This window comes from Erythranthe guttata, chromosome 4 (assembly GCF_056151865.1).
Source record: "Erythranthe guttata isolate IM_541 chromosome 4, IM_541, whole genome shotgun sequence".
Lineage (NCBI taxonomy): Eukaryota > Viridiplantae > Streptophyta > Magnoliopsida > Lamiales > Phrymaceae > Erythranthe > Erythranthe guttata.
In genome coordinates this window covers 4131081-4147570 of record NC_142536.1, presented here as the reverse complement: position 1 = coordinate 4147570, position 16490 = coordinate 4131081, and the positions used below count along the sequence as shown (strand labels likewise).

The 16490-nt window shown below is 35.8% G+C and overlaps 3 protein-coding genes across 3 annotated transcripts; 1 reads left to right on the top strand and 2 right to left on the bottom strand.

Annotated features, from left to right (window-relative positions):
• Positions 1 to 2452: 2452 nt before the first annotated feature.
• On the bottom strand, positions 2453 to 4255 carry LOC105957229 (uncharacterized). The gene has a single exon (XM_012981162.2). It carries the CDS (start codon positions 4163 to 4165, stop codon positions 2708 to 2710), a length of 1458 nt encoding a protein of 485 aa, XP_012836616.2. The 5' UTR covers positions 4166 to 4255; the 3' UTR covers positions 2453 to 2707.
• Positions 4256 to 5869: 1614 nt separating this feature from the next.
• LOC105959785 (putative WRKY transcription factor 26) lies at positions 5870 to 8396 on the bottom strand. Its single transcript, XM_012983975.2, has 5 exons — positions 7855 to 8396; positions 7590 to 7757; positions 6900 to 7489; positions 6651 to 6815; positions 5870 to 6540 (listed from the first exon to the last, which is right to left on the bottom strand). The coding sequence occupies exons 1-5, from the start codon at positions 8137 to 8139 to the stop codon at positions 6135 to 6137; spliced, it is 1614 nt and encodes a 537-aa protein (XP_012839429.2). The 5' UTR covers positions 8140 to 8396; the 3' UTR covers positions 5870 to 6134.
• Positions 8397 to 11211: 2815 nt separating this feature from the next.
• Positions 11212 to 15692, top strand: LOC105959872 (mitochondrial 28S ribosomal protein S29-like protein). Its single transcript, XM_012984059.2, has 7 exons — positions 11212 to 11763; positions 12361 to 12524; positions 13091 to 13302; positions 13748 to 14002; positions 14095 to 14181; positions 14727 to 14899; positions 15158 to 15692. The coding sequence occupies exons 1-7, from the start codon at positions 11375 to 11377 to the stop codon at positions 15267 to 15269; spliced, it is 1392 nt and encodes a 463-aa protein (XP_012839513.1). The 5' UTR covers positions 11212 to 11374; the 3' UTR covers positions 15270 to 15692.
• Positions 15693 to 16490: the final 798 nt, after the last annotated feature.

Below are 16490 nucleotides of genomic sequence, written 5' to 3'. Positions count from 1 at the left end.
TATTTTATTTTCTTTTCTTTTTTTTTTTTTTTTTTTAATTTGCCAACTAAAATGTGGATAATTAATTAATTAATTCTCTCTCTCCCTTTCTTCTTTTTGTAAAAGAGGTTATTATCTAATTTTTACCTCATGATACTTACTACTCAAGTATTTTATGTATGAGAAAAGGGAGAGATGAGAATGTATTTTTATGTAATTTATAAAGAAATTAAAGTATTTTTCCTCTTTTTGAGGAGTATTATTGTTATATTTTGTATTGTTATAGTAATATAAATTTGTTCCAACTACACCTAAATAATAAATAAAAGAAAAATACTTAAAGGCTCAAATAATCTCAAACTTTAGATCTCACCCATAAATAATTAAATACTTTTGTTTTGTAGTTCTCTTGAATTCTTCCATATTACTTTACTCGTTTCAAGATAAGTGTCTTTTAAGGTAAACACGAACACTCGATCAAAAAATCTAATAAGTAGGTAGCGTCATTTTTAATGGAAATCCCTAAATTGCCATTTGCAAACCTTTTAGAAAGATAAATTAGTGGTACAAATTAATGAGTTTGAACAATTAAGGATATAGCGCAAAATTGATAAAAACAAGTTTAATTTTGTCTTGAAACTCTAAGTGACAGTTAATATGGAAAAAAAATAGTCAACGTGACACTTATTTTGAAACGAATGAGGTAACTAATTAATCCACTGAGGGACAAATTGATTGCCAATGGGGTTTCGTCTACACCAAGTTTCGAATGTGTTAATGCACTCGATAATCCACCTTGAATGGTAGCCATATCCAATATATTTTATACAACGGACGGTTTTATTACGAAAAATGGTAATTTAAAATATTTGGGAGCCCGAGGACAGTCCGAATTTTTTTCTTTTGCTTCATGTATTCAAAAGTGTTTATTAGTATATAATTTTGAGCTTATTTGATGTTACATTCGATGAATTACATCGTGTAAAGTCACTACAAAAACAATCTTTCGAGTGACAATACCTATTTTTACATAGTTAGGCAAAAAGTGTTGTCACTATGCTTGTCACTAATGGGGTGTCGCTAATGCTCTATAGTGACAATAAATAAGGATTAAGTGACAACAAAAAGAGCTATTAGTGACAAAAAAAAATATTGTCACTTAATGTATGCATTAAGTGACAACTTTTGCATTTGTCACAATTGGGGCGTCGCTAATGCAACTTTTTCTTGTAGTGAATCTCAAATACGAGAGAATACTAATAAGTACTCAATTTGCACACATCCATATATATATATGATTGTGTATAGATACATATACATTATCAAACTAGCCGATCCAACACCTTGCTTTATGACCCAAGAGCAATGAGTGATAAATACGGTGCACCTAATTAAAATATTTAATAATTTCCGCTTGCATGCAACACGGGAGTCTAATCATGGTTAATTCGCTGGCTAGCTAATTATATATATATATATATTCTATCTCCAATTAATCCAATCATAAATTCATATGCATATGCATATGCAAATGTTGCGTTTGGTCGAGGGATGGCCAGCCTCCATAGCTGTACAAATTATTGTGTGCATGCACTTTATTAATTCCTTAATATTTATAAAAACTCAAAAAAATTAAAGTAGGGTTACTTGTGTCTGTCTTAAAGTAGCACAAATTTAGGTTTCAAGGTTTTAATTATAGGGTAAATTACAAACACCCCCCTGAGGTATGGTCAAATTACAAAAAAACCCCTCTTGTTTGGATAATTACATCTACCCCCCTCAACTATGATTTTTTCTTACACCTCCACCCTTATGGTGCCAAATTCAACATAATCATCTAGATTCCGTGAAATGTGCTCTAGTTTGTACTCGTTTTGTGTAAAAATACAGTTTCCGATGCACCACAAACTGATATATACAAGCTAAAAATCACATATTATGATCATCTTGCTTCATAATGTAGAGTTTGAATGGGATAAAACGGGTACAATAGTGATAATATTCCATATAATCTCGAAGATTCCACTAAATTTGAGGAGTTGAGGGGGTGGTTGTAATTATCCAAACAAGAGGGGTGTTTTTGTAATTTGACCATACCTCAGGGGGGTGTTTGTAATTTACCCTTTAATTATATATAGTACTACAAATCTAAGTCTTTTTCTATATATTTAAGTGTTAAGCTAGCTAGCCAGTTAATATTGTTGGGTCAAACAACAATATTAATTAGTAGAAGGGGAAAGGGTAAAACAGGAAATGTGGATTTTTATAAAATATAGTTGTTAGTTTTAAGTTCTTAATCATCAATTTTCTGGTTGTCTTGTAGAAGTTTAGATGTGAATTAAAGTTTAAGTGTTAATTACTATTTACTATGGACAACTCATTCCCGCGTGGAGTTGAGTCGAGTGGATCGAGTCGAAAATATGTTTGTCCTTGTTTGAATGAGCTTTTAACCGAGGATCGAGTCGAAAGTATATTTGTTCTTACAATTGCCTATCATCTGCAAATGGTAAAACCAAAATACCGAGACAATTAATTAAACGAACTCGAACTCGAACAGGACCTAAAAAATAATGATCAATCAACACATCACGAGCATCCCAAAAAAGTGAGTATTTCAAGAACCTATATCATATGTATCTTTTTCTTTCTATATATTCACAATATATACGTGATGAAATTAAAGAATCAACGAATTCCGGAAAAAAAAGGAATCAACTAATAATACAAATCACCACCACTGATGCACAAGAACGCCCCGTTTTCTGAGAGACGAAAACAACTCCAAACACTGCGCATACGTCTTCCGATACTTAGGGCTTCTCTTACCAGGGCAGCACCTCTGCCATCTATTGTAATGACACTCGATAAACATCTCGTCGATCAAACAAATAGCCCCATTCTCAATCAACCTAGGAATCAAATGAAACTCAGTCCCTTCGACATCCATTTTCACCACCACGTAATCCCTCTCCACCACCGTACTCTTCAACCACACTGCGAAATCGAACCCTTCAATCTTATTAACATCTCCGATAAAATTACTCGAAGATTGAACCGATTGAATCCTCCCCATTCCTCTACCCTTCTCCTCCTCGTTCTTTTTTTTATTCGGCTCTCGATTAATTTCGAAGAACAACGACTCGTTTTTCACCCAAGCTGCGTACGGCAAGAGTTTCACCCCCTTCTTCTTCTTGTATTCGTCGTGGAAGGCACTGTCTGCCTCGATCGCATAAATCTCAAAGGGCTTCTCTTGTTTGGGGTACTGCTTCTTGAACCAACTCCCGATACTCGAACCGTAGCTTCTTGCTCCGACGTCGATGTATACGTACCGATTCTTGAAACTTATGTCGACCATTGAAGATAGGTACTTCACATTCTTGATATTCCTTTTCAGTGTTATCCATGGTTTTAGAGGTTCTTCTTCAATCAAAAGCTCTGCTTTTTTAATTAAATCGAGCTTGTGTTTAGGAACGGAGCACTCTCGATTTTCGATTTCTACGTGGTTACGAGTTCGGTTTTCCTTTCTGAGTATAATTTCACGTGTAGGTACTGAATCTAAACCCTTGATTTCACGCAGTTTGATCAACGTAAAGGAATCGAATAGTCGAAGAAACGAGTGGAGACTGTACTCGTCGCTGAGCGACTCAGTGTGCGCTACGAAGAAACCACCGGGAATTAGGGTTCTGGAGACTTCTAGGGCAAATCGAACCGGGTTCGGTGTCCGGTCCAGACCGGCGGTGCCGGAGAATTCGAAATCGAACGATCGGTTTCCGAACGGCTGGTTAATTGATTTGGCGTAGCGAATACCTTCTCCGTAGGGCAATTTCTCCGACGAAATTCCGAAGGAATTGACGATCCCGATTTCCCTCAATGCGAGGACCTCCGCTCCGTCTAGGGTTTCGATGCAGAGGGAGGCGGAGTTGGTGGAGAGGAAGCCTTCCGTTAGCAGGTCTCGGAAAACGGAGGAGTAGTGGGCGCGGCGGCGAGCGGCCGCGGCCGCGGCGGCGGAGGAGGGTTTGGGGGTTTGGGGGAAGAAACAGGAGTCGAGAGAATCGCAGGAGTGGGAGTTGACGGTGACGACGTAGGCGAAGCGGGCGAGGAAGACGAGGACGCAGAAAGAGAGGAGGCGGACGAGTATGTTGCTGAGGCGGAGATTGGTGGCGGATTTCAGCGCCGGAATCTCCATGGAAGCATTTATTTATTTTGCTTTGGTTTCTCCGGAAGAGAAAAAGGGCAGGAAAATTTGGGCAGTTAGAGAGATGCATGGAGATATCGTTGGGAAAATAAGGCCATGTTTGGGACCCAGAAATTAATTTACAAAAATTACGATTAGCTCCCTAGAATAAGGCTAAACTACAAAATGATCTCTATTGTTTACGAAATTATATTTATCCACTCAAGGACTAGGTTAAATTACAAAACCCCCCTCTTGTTTGGGTAATTACAACCACCCATCAACTATAAATCTTCTTACACGTCCACCCTTGCGGTTTCAAATTTAATGAAATCTTTGAGATTATATGAAATATTATCACTTTTGTACCCGTTTTAACCCATTCGAACTCCACATTTTGAAGCAAGATGATCATAATATGTGTTTTTTGGCTTGTATATACTAGATTGTAGTGCATCAAAAAATGTATTTTTACACAAAACGAGTACAAACTAGAGCATATTCCATGAAATTTAGATGATTATGTTGAATTTGACACCATAAGGGTGGAGATGTAAGAAAAAAGCATAGCTGAGGGGTAGATGTAATTATTCAAACAAAAAGGGTTTTTTCGTAAATTCACCATATCTCAAGGTTGGTTGTAATTTACCCAAAAAACTAATATTTGATATTTCTAGTAAAATATCTAAGTTGCTCATGTGTAAAGAAAGAAAAAGGAGAAAAAAATAATGTAAATTATAAATAGCACCTGCAGTATGTCTAAATTGCAAAACTATCCCTTCTATTTGTGAAATTGTATTTACCCCTCAAACTAATGATAGTTCCAACAATTTCGAATTGTTTCTATAGGACCAGGTACCCGAACCAGAACCAATTGATTTTGAATACATAAACTCGTTATCCATCCCATATCAGATTACTCAAGCCCGCCCAACTGTTTGGATACTGAGTCCGAATCCACCGGACTCGCCTGTTTTGGCAAACTTGAGCTCGAGCTCGACCCCAAATCCATGTTGTTTTTTGTTTGTTTTTTTTTTTTTAATATATATATATATATATATATATATATATATATATATATATATATATATATATATATATACATATACATATATATTATTTAGATTATTATAAAAAATTTACAAAATAAACAATAAACTGTGATTAGATATATTTTTTAATATTTATATGTTCTATTTATATTATTTCTACAATATTATATATTAGTATACATTATTTTAAAAAGATAATATATAAACATAAATAAAAAATAATAATAATAAAATAAGGCTTGTGAGTTCACTGACAGCTAAAAAAAAGTCGTGTTTTTTACGAGCCAGCTCCTCGAACTTACGAGTCAGCTCAACTCGTTTACCACCCCTGATCACAATCACCTTGTGGTTGCGTACACAACGGGTGCATCAACCACAGCCACATGATTGCCGTAGAGTAGATTATCCTCTAATTTTCGTTTGCTGTTGGACCCATTTACAAAAGTGCCCTTATTTTAAGTTCTTGAAAGTTATATATAAATCGCACGTGTGAATAAAAAAATGGATCCAAAAGAGAGAGAAAATCTATCAAAGCCCACTTGAGAAGAAGCTTCTCAGCAAAGGCGAAAGCTGACCTTGATTGCCGTGTGCGATAAGTAATCGTACGGTCCTACACTCTCAGTTTGACCCATTCAAACCTATACACTATACGTAATCCATGACGTCATAAAACACGCCATTTAACTATTTATTATATTCTTTACATTTTTTTCTATTTGTACATTTATTCAAAAGCAACACAAACAAATATACACTTCAAGAAAATCCTATACTGTATTTCTTTAGATGTACAAAAACATATCTAATGAGCAAAACATACATCAAAAAATAAAATAAACAAATCGAATCCCTACCCGAAATAACCAACAAACAAAGTTTTCGACTTTTTCCGCGGTCGATTTTATAACATATAACATGTTCGATGCAATTCAGTATAGCAACGAATCCAAGTACAAGTCGTCTCTCGGCTCATCCTTTGCTCTCGCGTACGTTCCATTTTCAGACACGGTCGAATTTCCAAAATCCGAATTATTATATCCAATGCTTCCGTTTGCACTCTGTAACATCTCGAGTGAATATGGCACTAACTGAGATGGCCTTAAATTGCTCATAAGCATCGAATAATTCGAGTTGTTATTATTATTATTCATAACATTGTTATTGTTGGGAATAATATTATTCGGTATCGGCCTGTGGGTCCCACTACCACGAGCAATGGGAACATCGTGGTTGTGTTTTCCCTCGTACGTTGTTATTACAGCTCGTGGGTCGTGAGCTGCTCGCTCCACGTGTTTTCTCACCGGGCATGAAGGACTAGTGCACTTGTAATAACTCCTGAAAAAAAATTAATGGCGAAAAAATCAAGATTTGGTATAATCTAATTAATAACCAACATTTTAAGATTTAAGACAAGAAAATAAATATGTGTAATTTGTTGTTCTTACCTAGGATTGGGATTGCCCTTGACAACTTTCTGACCGTACTTTCTCCATTTATAACCATCGACAAGTATATCGATGTCGCTCGTTGTTTGTACTACAACTCTCGGTTCTCTAATTGCCCTGTTTCCTACAGCTGATACAACACCTTCGGTTTCGATTTCGCCTTTCCTGAAGAAAAAAAACAATTTTAATTAAAATTTAATAAAATAAAAAAATTAAAATTACTAGCTTAATAGTGAAGTGATCAATTACCATCTCTTTTGATGAGGCTCTTCGTCATCAATCTCAATTTCACCATGGCCGCTTTTCTTAGCAGAGCTCTGCTCCAAATCATCGTCATCAACCGATATCGAGTTCGAGTTATCCAAAGAATCGATCTTTCCCATACTATTCGAACCGTACGAGTGTTCTTGGATTATTTCATTGATGAATTGCGCATTGTTATTATTATTGTTATTGTAGGACTGATTTGCTGACGTGGAAGACGATGATTTTCGAGTGGATTGAGGTTTGGGGTGATTGTGAGAGCCCTTGTAAACGATTTCGGTAATCGCTCCGTCTAAATTAGATCTTTCGACTTTCTTCTTCGTGGGGCAATTAGGGTAAGTGCATTTGTAGTAGCTTCTCGGGTTTTCGCTCCCCTTGACCTGTTTCTGCCCGTATTTTCTCCAGTTATATCCGTCTTCCGATTTTCGATTCGAGATTACGTTGTTTTTGTCGTCATTCGTTTGGATCGAAGCAATCCCAGTGGAAAAACTTGGAACTGAATTCGATTCGGGTTTCGAATCGACGGCCGATTCTAGCTTAGTGGATTCATGGTAATTACCCCATTTCTGGTTTCCCTGATTTTAACAATTGTGTTAGATAATCAAACCCTAGAAAAGAGGGGAAACAAATTAACAAACTAAAGCAACAATCCGACAACAGAAAATTCAGACATACCATGTTGTCGTGAGATGAGATAGGGTTTCTTCGGGTTTGGAAAGAGAAATCTGAAAAGCTGTTGTTGTGTTCTTCATACTTGAAATTATCAGTTTGCTGCTGCGATTTGCTATTCCAATTGAAAGAATTATGAACTGGAAAACTCCCTGTAGTCGGAGATGGCAGAATCTGCAGACAGAAAAATTACAGAGAGAAACAGAGCATCCTTAAAAACTGCTAAAAAATTAAACAATACTTATTTATTTTTAATTGGAAATGAACTTACGTTGGAGGAAGAGAGAAGAATAGGTGAATCCAGAAGTTCGGCAGGGCTGAGGCCGGGAGGAATAGCGAACCACGAGGAAGGAGAGACGGCGGACGGCGGCGGCCGTGATAGCGACGGCGGCGGCAGAGACTTGAATTTAGGTATGCCGGAGCCGGTTCTCTCTGCTATCCGATCGCCGAGACCTCTGCTCACGGCGGCGGCGGCGGCGGAGGTGGTGGTGGTGGTGGCGGCGGCGGAGAGGTGGTGGTCGGAGGCGAGAAGACTTGTGAAAGAAGTTGAAGACATCGAGATATACAGTGGCAAATGAGAAGGTCGGAGGCGGTGGACTGTGTAGAGAAGAAGATATTATTACATACACACACAGAGAAAAGTGTGTTAGTGTGTGAAAATGGAGTCTGCGTGATTGGTGGAGTGGATTGGTTTTGTAAGAAGAGGGAAGAAGAAGGAAAAATGAGAAATGTGTACGTATTTTCTTTTTTATATAAATAATGAACTGAAGGTAATTACTGGGAAATTATAGTCAAACCACGTGGTATTGGACTAAAATATCTATCTACTTAAGCAATATAAATATAAGGCAAATTCCATTTTTTCCCTGTACTTTGGTTTGGTATCATTTTGCCCCCTACTAATATCGATCGTATCGATTTGATCCCCTTCACTTGAAAAATTGTCTCAATGTGGCCCTCGATGTTAGTTGTCGGACATTTGACCTTAACACCGTTTGGCATAAGCTCTGAAATTACAAAAACGTCACCCCCAGTTTAAATAATTATTAAAAAAATAAATAAATCGTGACAACGAGAAAATATAATCTACGTCGGCAACCGCAATTTATTTTTATTTTTTATAAAAAAAAATTATAATTTTTTAAACTAGGAGGAGTGGTTTTTTTTTTTATATAATTTTTAGACCTTAGACTAAATGGTCTTAAGGTTAAAGGTATGAAAACTAATGACGAGGCCATATTGAGACAATTTTTCAAGTATATGTGGGCAAATCGATGCAACCGAGAGTAAGAAGTGGAATTGCCCCTAAATATAATGAAGGCAGGCTGAGAGAGCCACGTCATCACGCGTATCTGTTACTCAAACTGGGTGGGACCCCTTCCCATGCTACAACACACGTCTTCTCTTGGCCAATTAAAATATTGGAATTGTTATTATTTATTTATTTATTAAATCTTTTTATATATCTGAAAATTATATCCCAACTTCATGCAAAAGTCAAAACCTTGTTTAATTCGTTTGACTTTCTGATTTAATTGTTAATCAAACCCTATGCCAAAATCATAAACCCAATATGCCAAAGTTGTTGATCAAAGGCATTGTACAATTAAATTAAATATATGCAACATGCATAATTAAGTTATTGTCGATTAATATTAATCGACTACTAAAGTATAGTTAATTAATTTTAACTGACTACTCAGTTCCGTCCCAAGCTCCGTCGCCAATGTCAACCGACTTCATCCGTCCGCGTCGTCCTCGATGCAATCTACCAAAAAAAATAAAAAATCCTATATCTGATCTCCATCGTCAATACATGGTCGCAAAACCACACTATTACAATCCCGTTTCCAAACCCATCACAACCACCGCCATATCCAAACACACCCCTAGAGTGAGATGGAATAAATGAGAAATGGTTAGGATTGATAACAAAAAGGAATAGTATTGAAATTTTATGTCTAAAGATTAGCTAGATTATATTTAAGGGAATTCTCTCAAATTAGTAAAATACAGGGGTTATTTTTATATTAAATTTTCAAATAAAGGGGTCTTGCTAATTTTCCTAATAAAATTGTCATTCATCTCTCATGTAATATGGGCCAACAGTTGGATTACAAAATTTCAGGCCCACATTTACTAAACGAATAATATTAGGCCCCAAACAAATTGTGACACGGAAATTGTGATACGAATAAAACGGAAAACAAGATTCGAGAAAAGGAACGACTATAACAAATCTCAAATGTTTCTCACTTCAATACCAAAAAAAATAAAAATTGAATAATAAATAAGTAATGATATAAATACCCTTAATGAAAATAAATCCCATAAAAATATTAAAAACTTCATTTTTCTTTCTTCAATACAAACACACAAAATCCCTCAAACCCATCTTCTTCTTCACAAATTCCTCAACCTCTTCCTTCTTTTTCCTCACAACAAACCCTTCTAAAAAATCTCAAAACTAAAGAAATTAAAACCTCACAAAACTTATAAAATGGAGTTATAAGACAATAATATGGTAGTATATATGGAAGGAGAACACATTAAGGTAAGTATCGATGTATTTTTTGAGCTTCGAAGTCGATTTTGAAGTTTTTTTTTTTTGAAACCCGCCGGCAATTTTCGACACATACAGGTCGATTTTTGGGTCAATTTTCGACAGGTATGTGTCGAAAAAACACTGTTGGTAATTTTTTTTTTTTTTTCTAAATATATTTTTCGACACGTTGGTGTCGAAAATTGACCAAAAAATCGACCTGTATGTGTCGAAAATTGCCGGCGGGTTTCAAAAAAAAAAACTTCAAAATCGACTTCGAAGCTCAAAAAAAACATGGATACATACCTTAATGGGTTCTCTTTCCATATATACTACCATATTATTGTCTTATAACTCCATTTTATAAGTTTTGTGAGGTTTTGATTTTTTGAATTTGGAGATGTTTTGGAGGATTTAAGAAGATGAAGAAGATAGGGTTTAAGAGATTTGAGTTTGGGGAGAAGAAGAGAGATTTGTTTTTCTTTTTATCCTTGGTATTGAAGTGAGGAATAAAAAAATTGTTTGTATAAATTGTATTTTGGTTGATGAAGGGTGTTTTTGTACTTTGCTAACAATTTTTTTTATTTATGGTTTTAAACTAAGAAAAAGTTGTAAAAACTTTTATAAAAAATGGTTTTAAACTTGGAGGTACTGAAGTGAGAAAAATTTGAGATTTGTTTTAGTTGCCCCCTTCGAGAAAAAGACATGTTCCAAAAATGGGATACAAGAACTTGAAGAAAACGTGTAAATATTAAAATTGTAGAGGTAGATTTATAAATATACTATATCAACATATATAAATTCTTTTTATATATTTTCATACAAACATATTCAAAATAAATTTTAACATCAAATATCAATTTGCAATTGATCTTTAAATATCATATTTCTAATATTTGAAAATTTATTATTCAAACATGTTTCTAATTTTTTTTGAAATTGTAAAACAATCGATACAGTATTCGGTAAATGTCCTCGAGTGACGACACAAAACGTGTCCGAAATACGGGAATTCTTAAGCTGTTTAAACTGTAGTGTATATAGCACTTTATTTTTTTAATTAGTGGAGTGTGGTTAGAATTTTGGTGGTGTGGAAATAGACAAAGACGAAGAAAAGCCTTTTGTTGTAAAAGACTAAAAAACCCTTGCCGATCTTAAGAACACCCATTTTCACCCCTCTACAGTGGTGACTGAGTGTTCTTCTGCACCCGTACCAAAAACCCCCAAAAAACCCAAGCCAAAGAGGAAAATGATGCTGCGATCGATTCTTCGAGCAGCCACCGCCGCACCGTCACCACTCAAAGAGTCTCAATGGCAGCTTTCCTTTTGCCGGAGCATGGCTTCGAAATCAAAATCGAAATCGAAATCAAAATCATCTAAGAAAGGGAAGCCCACCAAAGAGAAGAACCAACCGAAGGTCGATCCCAAGGCGAAGAAGGAAAAGGTTCCCGAAGAGATTCAGACCGTGAGCCCCAATGTTTCCGCCGCTGAGGAGGCGGAGAAGCGCCGCCGTCTGCTGGCGGAGGACGATAAGAACCCCGCTCTCGACGTTGGCCCCAATGGCCGCCCTCTCTTCACCTCCATTCCTTCTCTCTCTATGCTGACAAAGGAAGATACCAACGCTTACTTCAAATTCAGGTAATGTATTCTCCTTTTTTTATCAATAAAATTAGTTGCTTTAGACGGTTTACAGGTTTCGATTGAAACGATTCTGCGCTGAATGCTTCTGTCCTGTTCGATTATATGCTGAATTGAATGTCGTTGCCTTCTTATCGATTTTATTAGTCTCATTTATTGGCTATGCTCTGTTAGTTTTTGGCCACTGTATGAGGGTGTGTGTTGTGCAGCGTTTAGACATGCCTGTATGGTGATTTTGTGCGGTGTTTGGTGTTCGAAACTGAAACTACTATTGGATGCCGGGACACGAATCAACAATTTTTAGGAGCAACGTTATTTTTACCTTTTGTCCGGTTGCAAATTTTTTGTAGAATCAATTGTTTGACAATCAATGTATTGAACTTCTATTTTCCTAGAATCAATATCCCAAGTGTTTTGCCAAAGTCAATGCTAACTGAGTTGAGTTGCCGGTTAAGGATTGAAGGAAACATTTCTGGTTAATAACTGTAAAGTTGAGAGTTTGACATGTGCTTTAGGTTCAGTTGGTGTGTGCTACTGTGTTTTTACTATCACAGTGGCAAATCTTGATTAGCAATTTCCATTGAATTTTGTTTGTAGTATGAAGGAGTTGAAAGAGGTTTTGCCAGAGGGCTTACCAATGGGAATGATGAAAGAATTTGAGGAATCAAGCAGGAGTGCTTTGCTGATGAGACAGTGTTTTGTTGATCTTCGTGATAATTTCAGGCGGGCTGCTGATCCTTCATTAGCGGTCAAGCCTAGAGGTGTGTTTTTTCTCCTTTAAGTAGTTTAATATCTTCAGCAAAATTTAATATAGACGGGGAAGGTTTTTGCATGAATTTTAAAGAAATTTGCTGTTTGAGACAAAGCTATTGGTTTTCAGCTTTTTGTAGGATTCAATTCAATGTAACAAGCTATATATTAGTAAGGGAAGTCAGGAATTTGATTGTATTGAAAATTCAAGATAAGTTATATTAGTAAGGAAGTCGAGAATTTGATCCTATTGAAGATTTGAGATAACCTATATTGTTAAGGAAAGTCAAGAATTTGATTGTCCAATACAATAAGTACATCCTTTGAGACACATAACTGAAACTTTAACGATCTGTTTTCACTCAACTGTCATCGTGTATCACTCTATTTGTTGGTGGAAAAACACTCTCGCAGATAATGAATTATATTTAGTATATTATGACTCTTTCTTTATCAATTTCACGTGTTGTCCTGCATCCCTGGACATAGATAACTTAAATGGGGGAACTAATCAACAGTTTATAGATGCCATTCTTTTCTATGAGAATGATAAACTCGTGATTTTTCTGAATATCAGCTCCCAAAGTTAGAAAGCAAATTGTATTAGATGGCCCCTTGAGTTGCGGCAAGAGTATTGCACTTGCAATGCTTGTTCATTGGGCACGCAAGGAAGGTTGGCTTGTGCTTTATGTTCCCAAAGGTCGAGAATGGACACACGGTGGATTATTCTATAAAAATCCTCAGACTGGTCTGTGGGATACCCCTGTGCAGGCGGCAAACATTCTGCGTGTAAGAATTTTACATTTCTCAGTATAAATTATTTAGACCTTAAATCGTGTAATGTAGCAACTACACTTGTTCCATTTTCGGTTTATCATCTCATTAGATATCAAGGTGGTGCTGCTTTTAGCATTGTTGTTTGATTAAATTTATCAAGATGTCATACTTACTTACATCAGGTTGTTTGTAGAACAGTGGCACCTTTAAAAATTGCAAGATAGCGTCTGTTGCTATTGTCAACATATGTATGCAATAATATGATTGCGCATGTGATGATTCAGAAGACCAATCGGGCCCACTCATAGTTTCTAATTCTATTTTTAAACAATTAAATTTTCTGGGAGCTTCCATATGCATTTTTTGGAAGATCTATGGAAGCTGCATAATCATTATCTTCGTCTGCATTTTTTGGAAAATGTTTTTGAATTCTGAATTTCGTGGTTGTTTTCTTCAGGATTTTTTGAAGTACAACAAGTCTATCTTGCAATGTTTAAAATGCAATGTACATGATCCTATTCCATTGGGGGAGGGGGCTGGTGTTGGGCCGCCGAAAGGTAGTGATAAAATGCAAATTTCAGCTGATTCAACTCTTTGTGAGCTTGTTGAGGCTGGAATCAGTAATACGCATGCTGCTGTTGGAGTAGTAGTTCGGTTGAGGGAGGAATTATCCAAAGTGACGAGTATCCCTGTCCTTATTGCAATTGATCAAGTAAGTGTTTTTCTTCCAATGAGGGGTCTATATTGGAATTTCCAAATTTATTGGCATCCAGGCTGCTAACGCTTACTGTTGTATCTGAACAGTATAACAGTTGGTTCACATTTACCGAATTTGAGGAGCCAGTAACAGTTCGTTCTTGCGTACCCATTCATGCTAAAGACGTTGCTATTGTAAGTTGTGATTCATTTACTCAATACAACTTCAAATTTTTTATATTGTGTGAGTATTTTATGGGTATCAGAATGGTATGGGTTCGCATATTCAATTATCTGGCTTAGAAGGAATTGACTCCTGATTTATTAGTAAGAAGGTACACTTGAAATTGATGCTTGCTATAAGTTTTCGCTACCAATATTAAGTTATAAATCATCTGGCTTTTAGAACTATTACTTGACAATTTCAGCCTTTTGCATATGTTTCTTAACTATATCTTCTTTAAGAAAGAAACATATCTTTATCCAGTAGATTAGTACTTGTTTCCTTACTAAATGTTACATTTGCTTATTGGAGGAGGGATATCTATCATGCAATTCCTTTTAATCGAAACATCATAATGTCTTGGAGACATTATTAAGAGTTACTGAACAACTTTGATTTTTATATTCCTGAATAGTGTTATACTCCAAGACAAGCACTCTTTTTGCTTTCCTCTACTTCGTATACCTTATTTTACATGTTTATCTCATCGATGTTATTGTGCTACACCATTTTGTAGGTTAAAGCGTTTAGGCCAATGACGAACGACGATATGATGGTGGGTGCTTTCTCCCATTCAACTGCAGTAGGGAAATTGCGTCAAGAATTGCCAGATGTTCCTACTGATGCTCGAATCCATTTCCCACGATACACTTTGGACGAAGCTGCCACTGTCTGCCACTACTATCTCAGGTCCGCATCTCTCAAACTCGTAAATACTACATTTTACTAATCACAACTATCGAAGAATGAAATTTAACCAGAGGCAAATTGACCTTGATATCTGCATTCCGAAACCGAAGATGACAATTAATGTGAAATATGCATTTGTATCTACATTCTGAAAGAAGATAAACGATGGATTTCCATTCCAGTATTAATGAGTGTGACAGGTGTCGTCATTTCTTGGTCAAATATTATTTTTTTCTCACGTGACATTCGATTTGGCAGGCAAAGGCTAGTGAAACGTGATGCTTTTACGGAGGATAACTGGAAGAAGATTTTCTACTTGTCCAATGGAAATGGAACAGAGCTGCGATACTTAGTTCCTTTCATGCGGTGACTCACAAGTGGATCGATGCTCAAACACTACTTGTTAAATTAGCACGAAAACGGAGCTTTATGATTAAGCAAACCATTGAAAATCTCAATTTCTTTCTATCTAGCAATCGAAGGAGACGAAAAAAGGTTGAAGAGTTACACAGTCGGGACTTCGTTCAATTAGGGAACATTTTTTGGTCCAATTTATTTATGTTGAACTATTTTTGTTACGGGGCTTTTTATGGTATCGATTTGTTTAGTTTTTGTATTTCCGAAATTTGTTCGTTTATAACTCGGCAGCTCGTTATTCTAGTTCTTGCATGTGAGCAGAAATCGCGTAAATTTTGAGTTTCGAGCACCTTGCTTCGAATGTGTACGGCATAATAGCATCCTTATCGATGTTTCAGGGATCATCATAACAATATATCTTACTTTCTTTGCAAAATCTCTATTTGAGATCTTGAATTTAATGAATAAACTTTCATAATATAATCAGAAGTAATATGATTACCATTTGATTTTATGAAATACATGGTTTTAGAATTAAATTCAACTAGCTTGCATGCTCTTCTTGAAATTTAATATTTGGTAAAACAATATACATAATTTAATAATTTGACAAGACAAATGATATTAATTTTCCTCAAACAAATCAGGAATTAGAAATTTTAAATTAAAAAAATGAAAAATAATAAATTAAATTGATTTCTGAAAATTGTGATTTTTTTAAATAATTCTATAGTATCGGAATGAATTATTAATTTCTGGAATTTTAAGATATATATATAGAGAGAGAGAGAGAGAGAGAGAGAGAGAGAGAGAGAGAGAGAGAGAGAGAGAGAGAGAGAGAGAGAGAGAGAGAGAGAGAGAGAGAGAGGGGGGTTGATAAAGATGGCGCAATTACCCTCATAACTTGTCTACCGGAAATTGCAACTCTAGCTACGTACGTAACTTCTCTGGTAATGTATCTATTGACAAGTATATATGGCTCAATTTCTCTCATTACTTCTCTACCCCTAAAACCACAACTCTACCTCCGCACCTAGCTTCTGTTTATCACATATATATATATATATATAGTAGAACCTCGATAAATTAATACCCGATAAATTAATATCTTCACTTAAATAATACTTTTGTTCGGTCCCGACTCGGGGACATCGTGCTAAATTAATAATTCGCTAAATTTATAAGATAATACACATTCAAAAATTTTAAGAAGCCCCATATAATATATAAATTA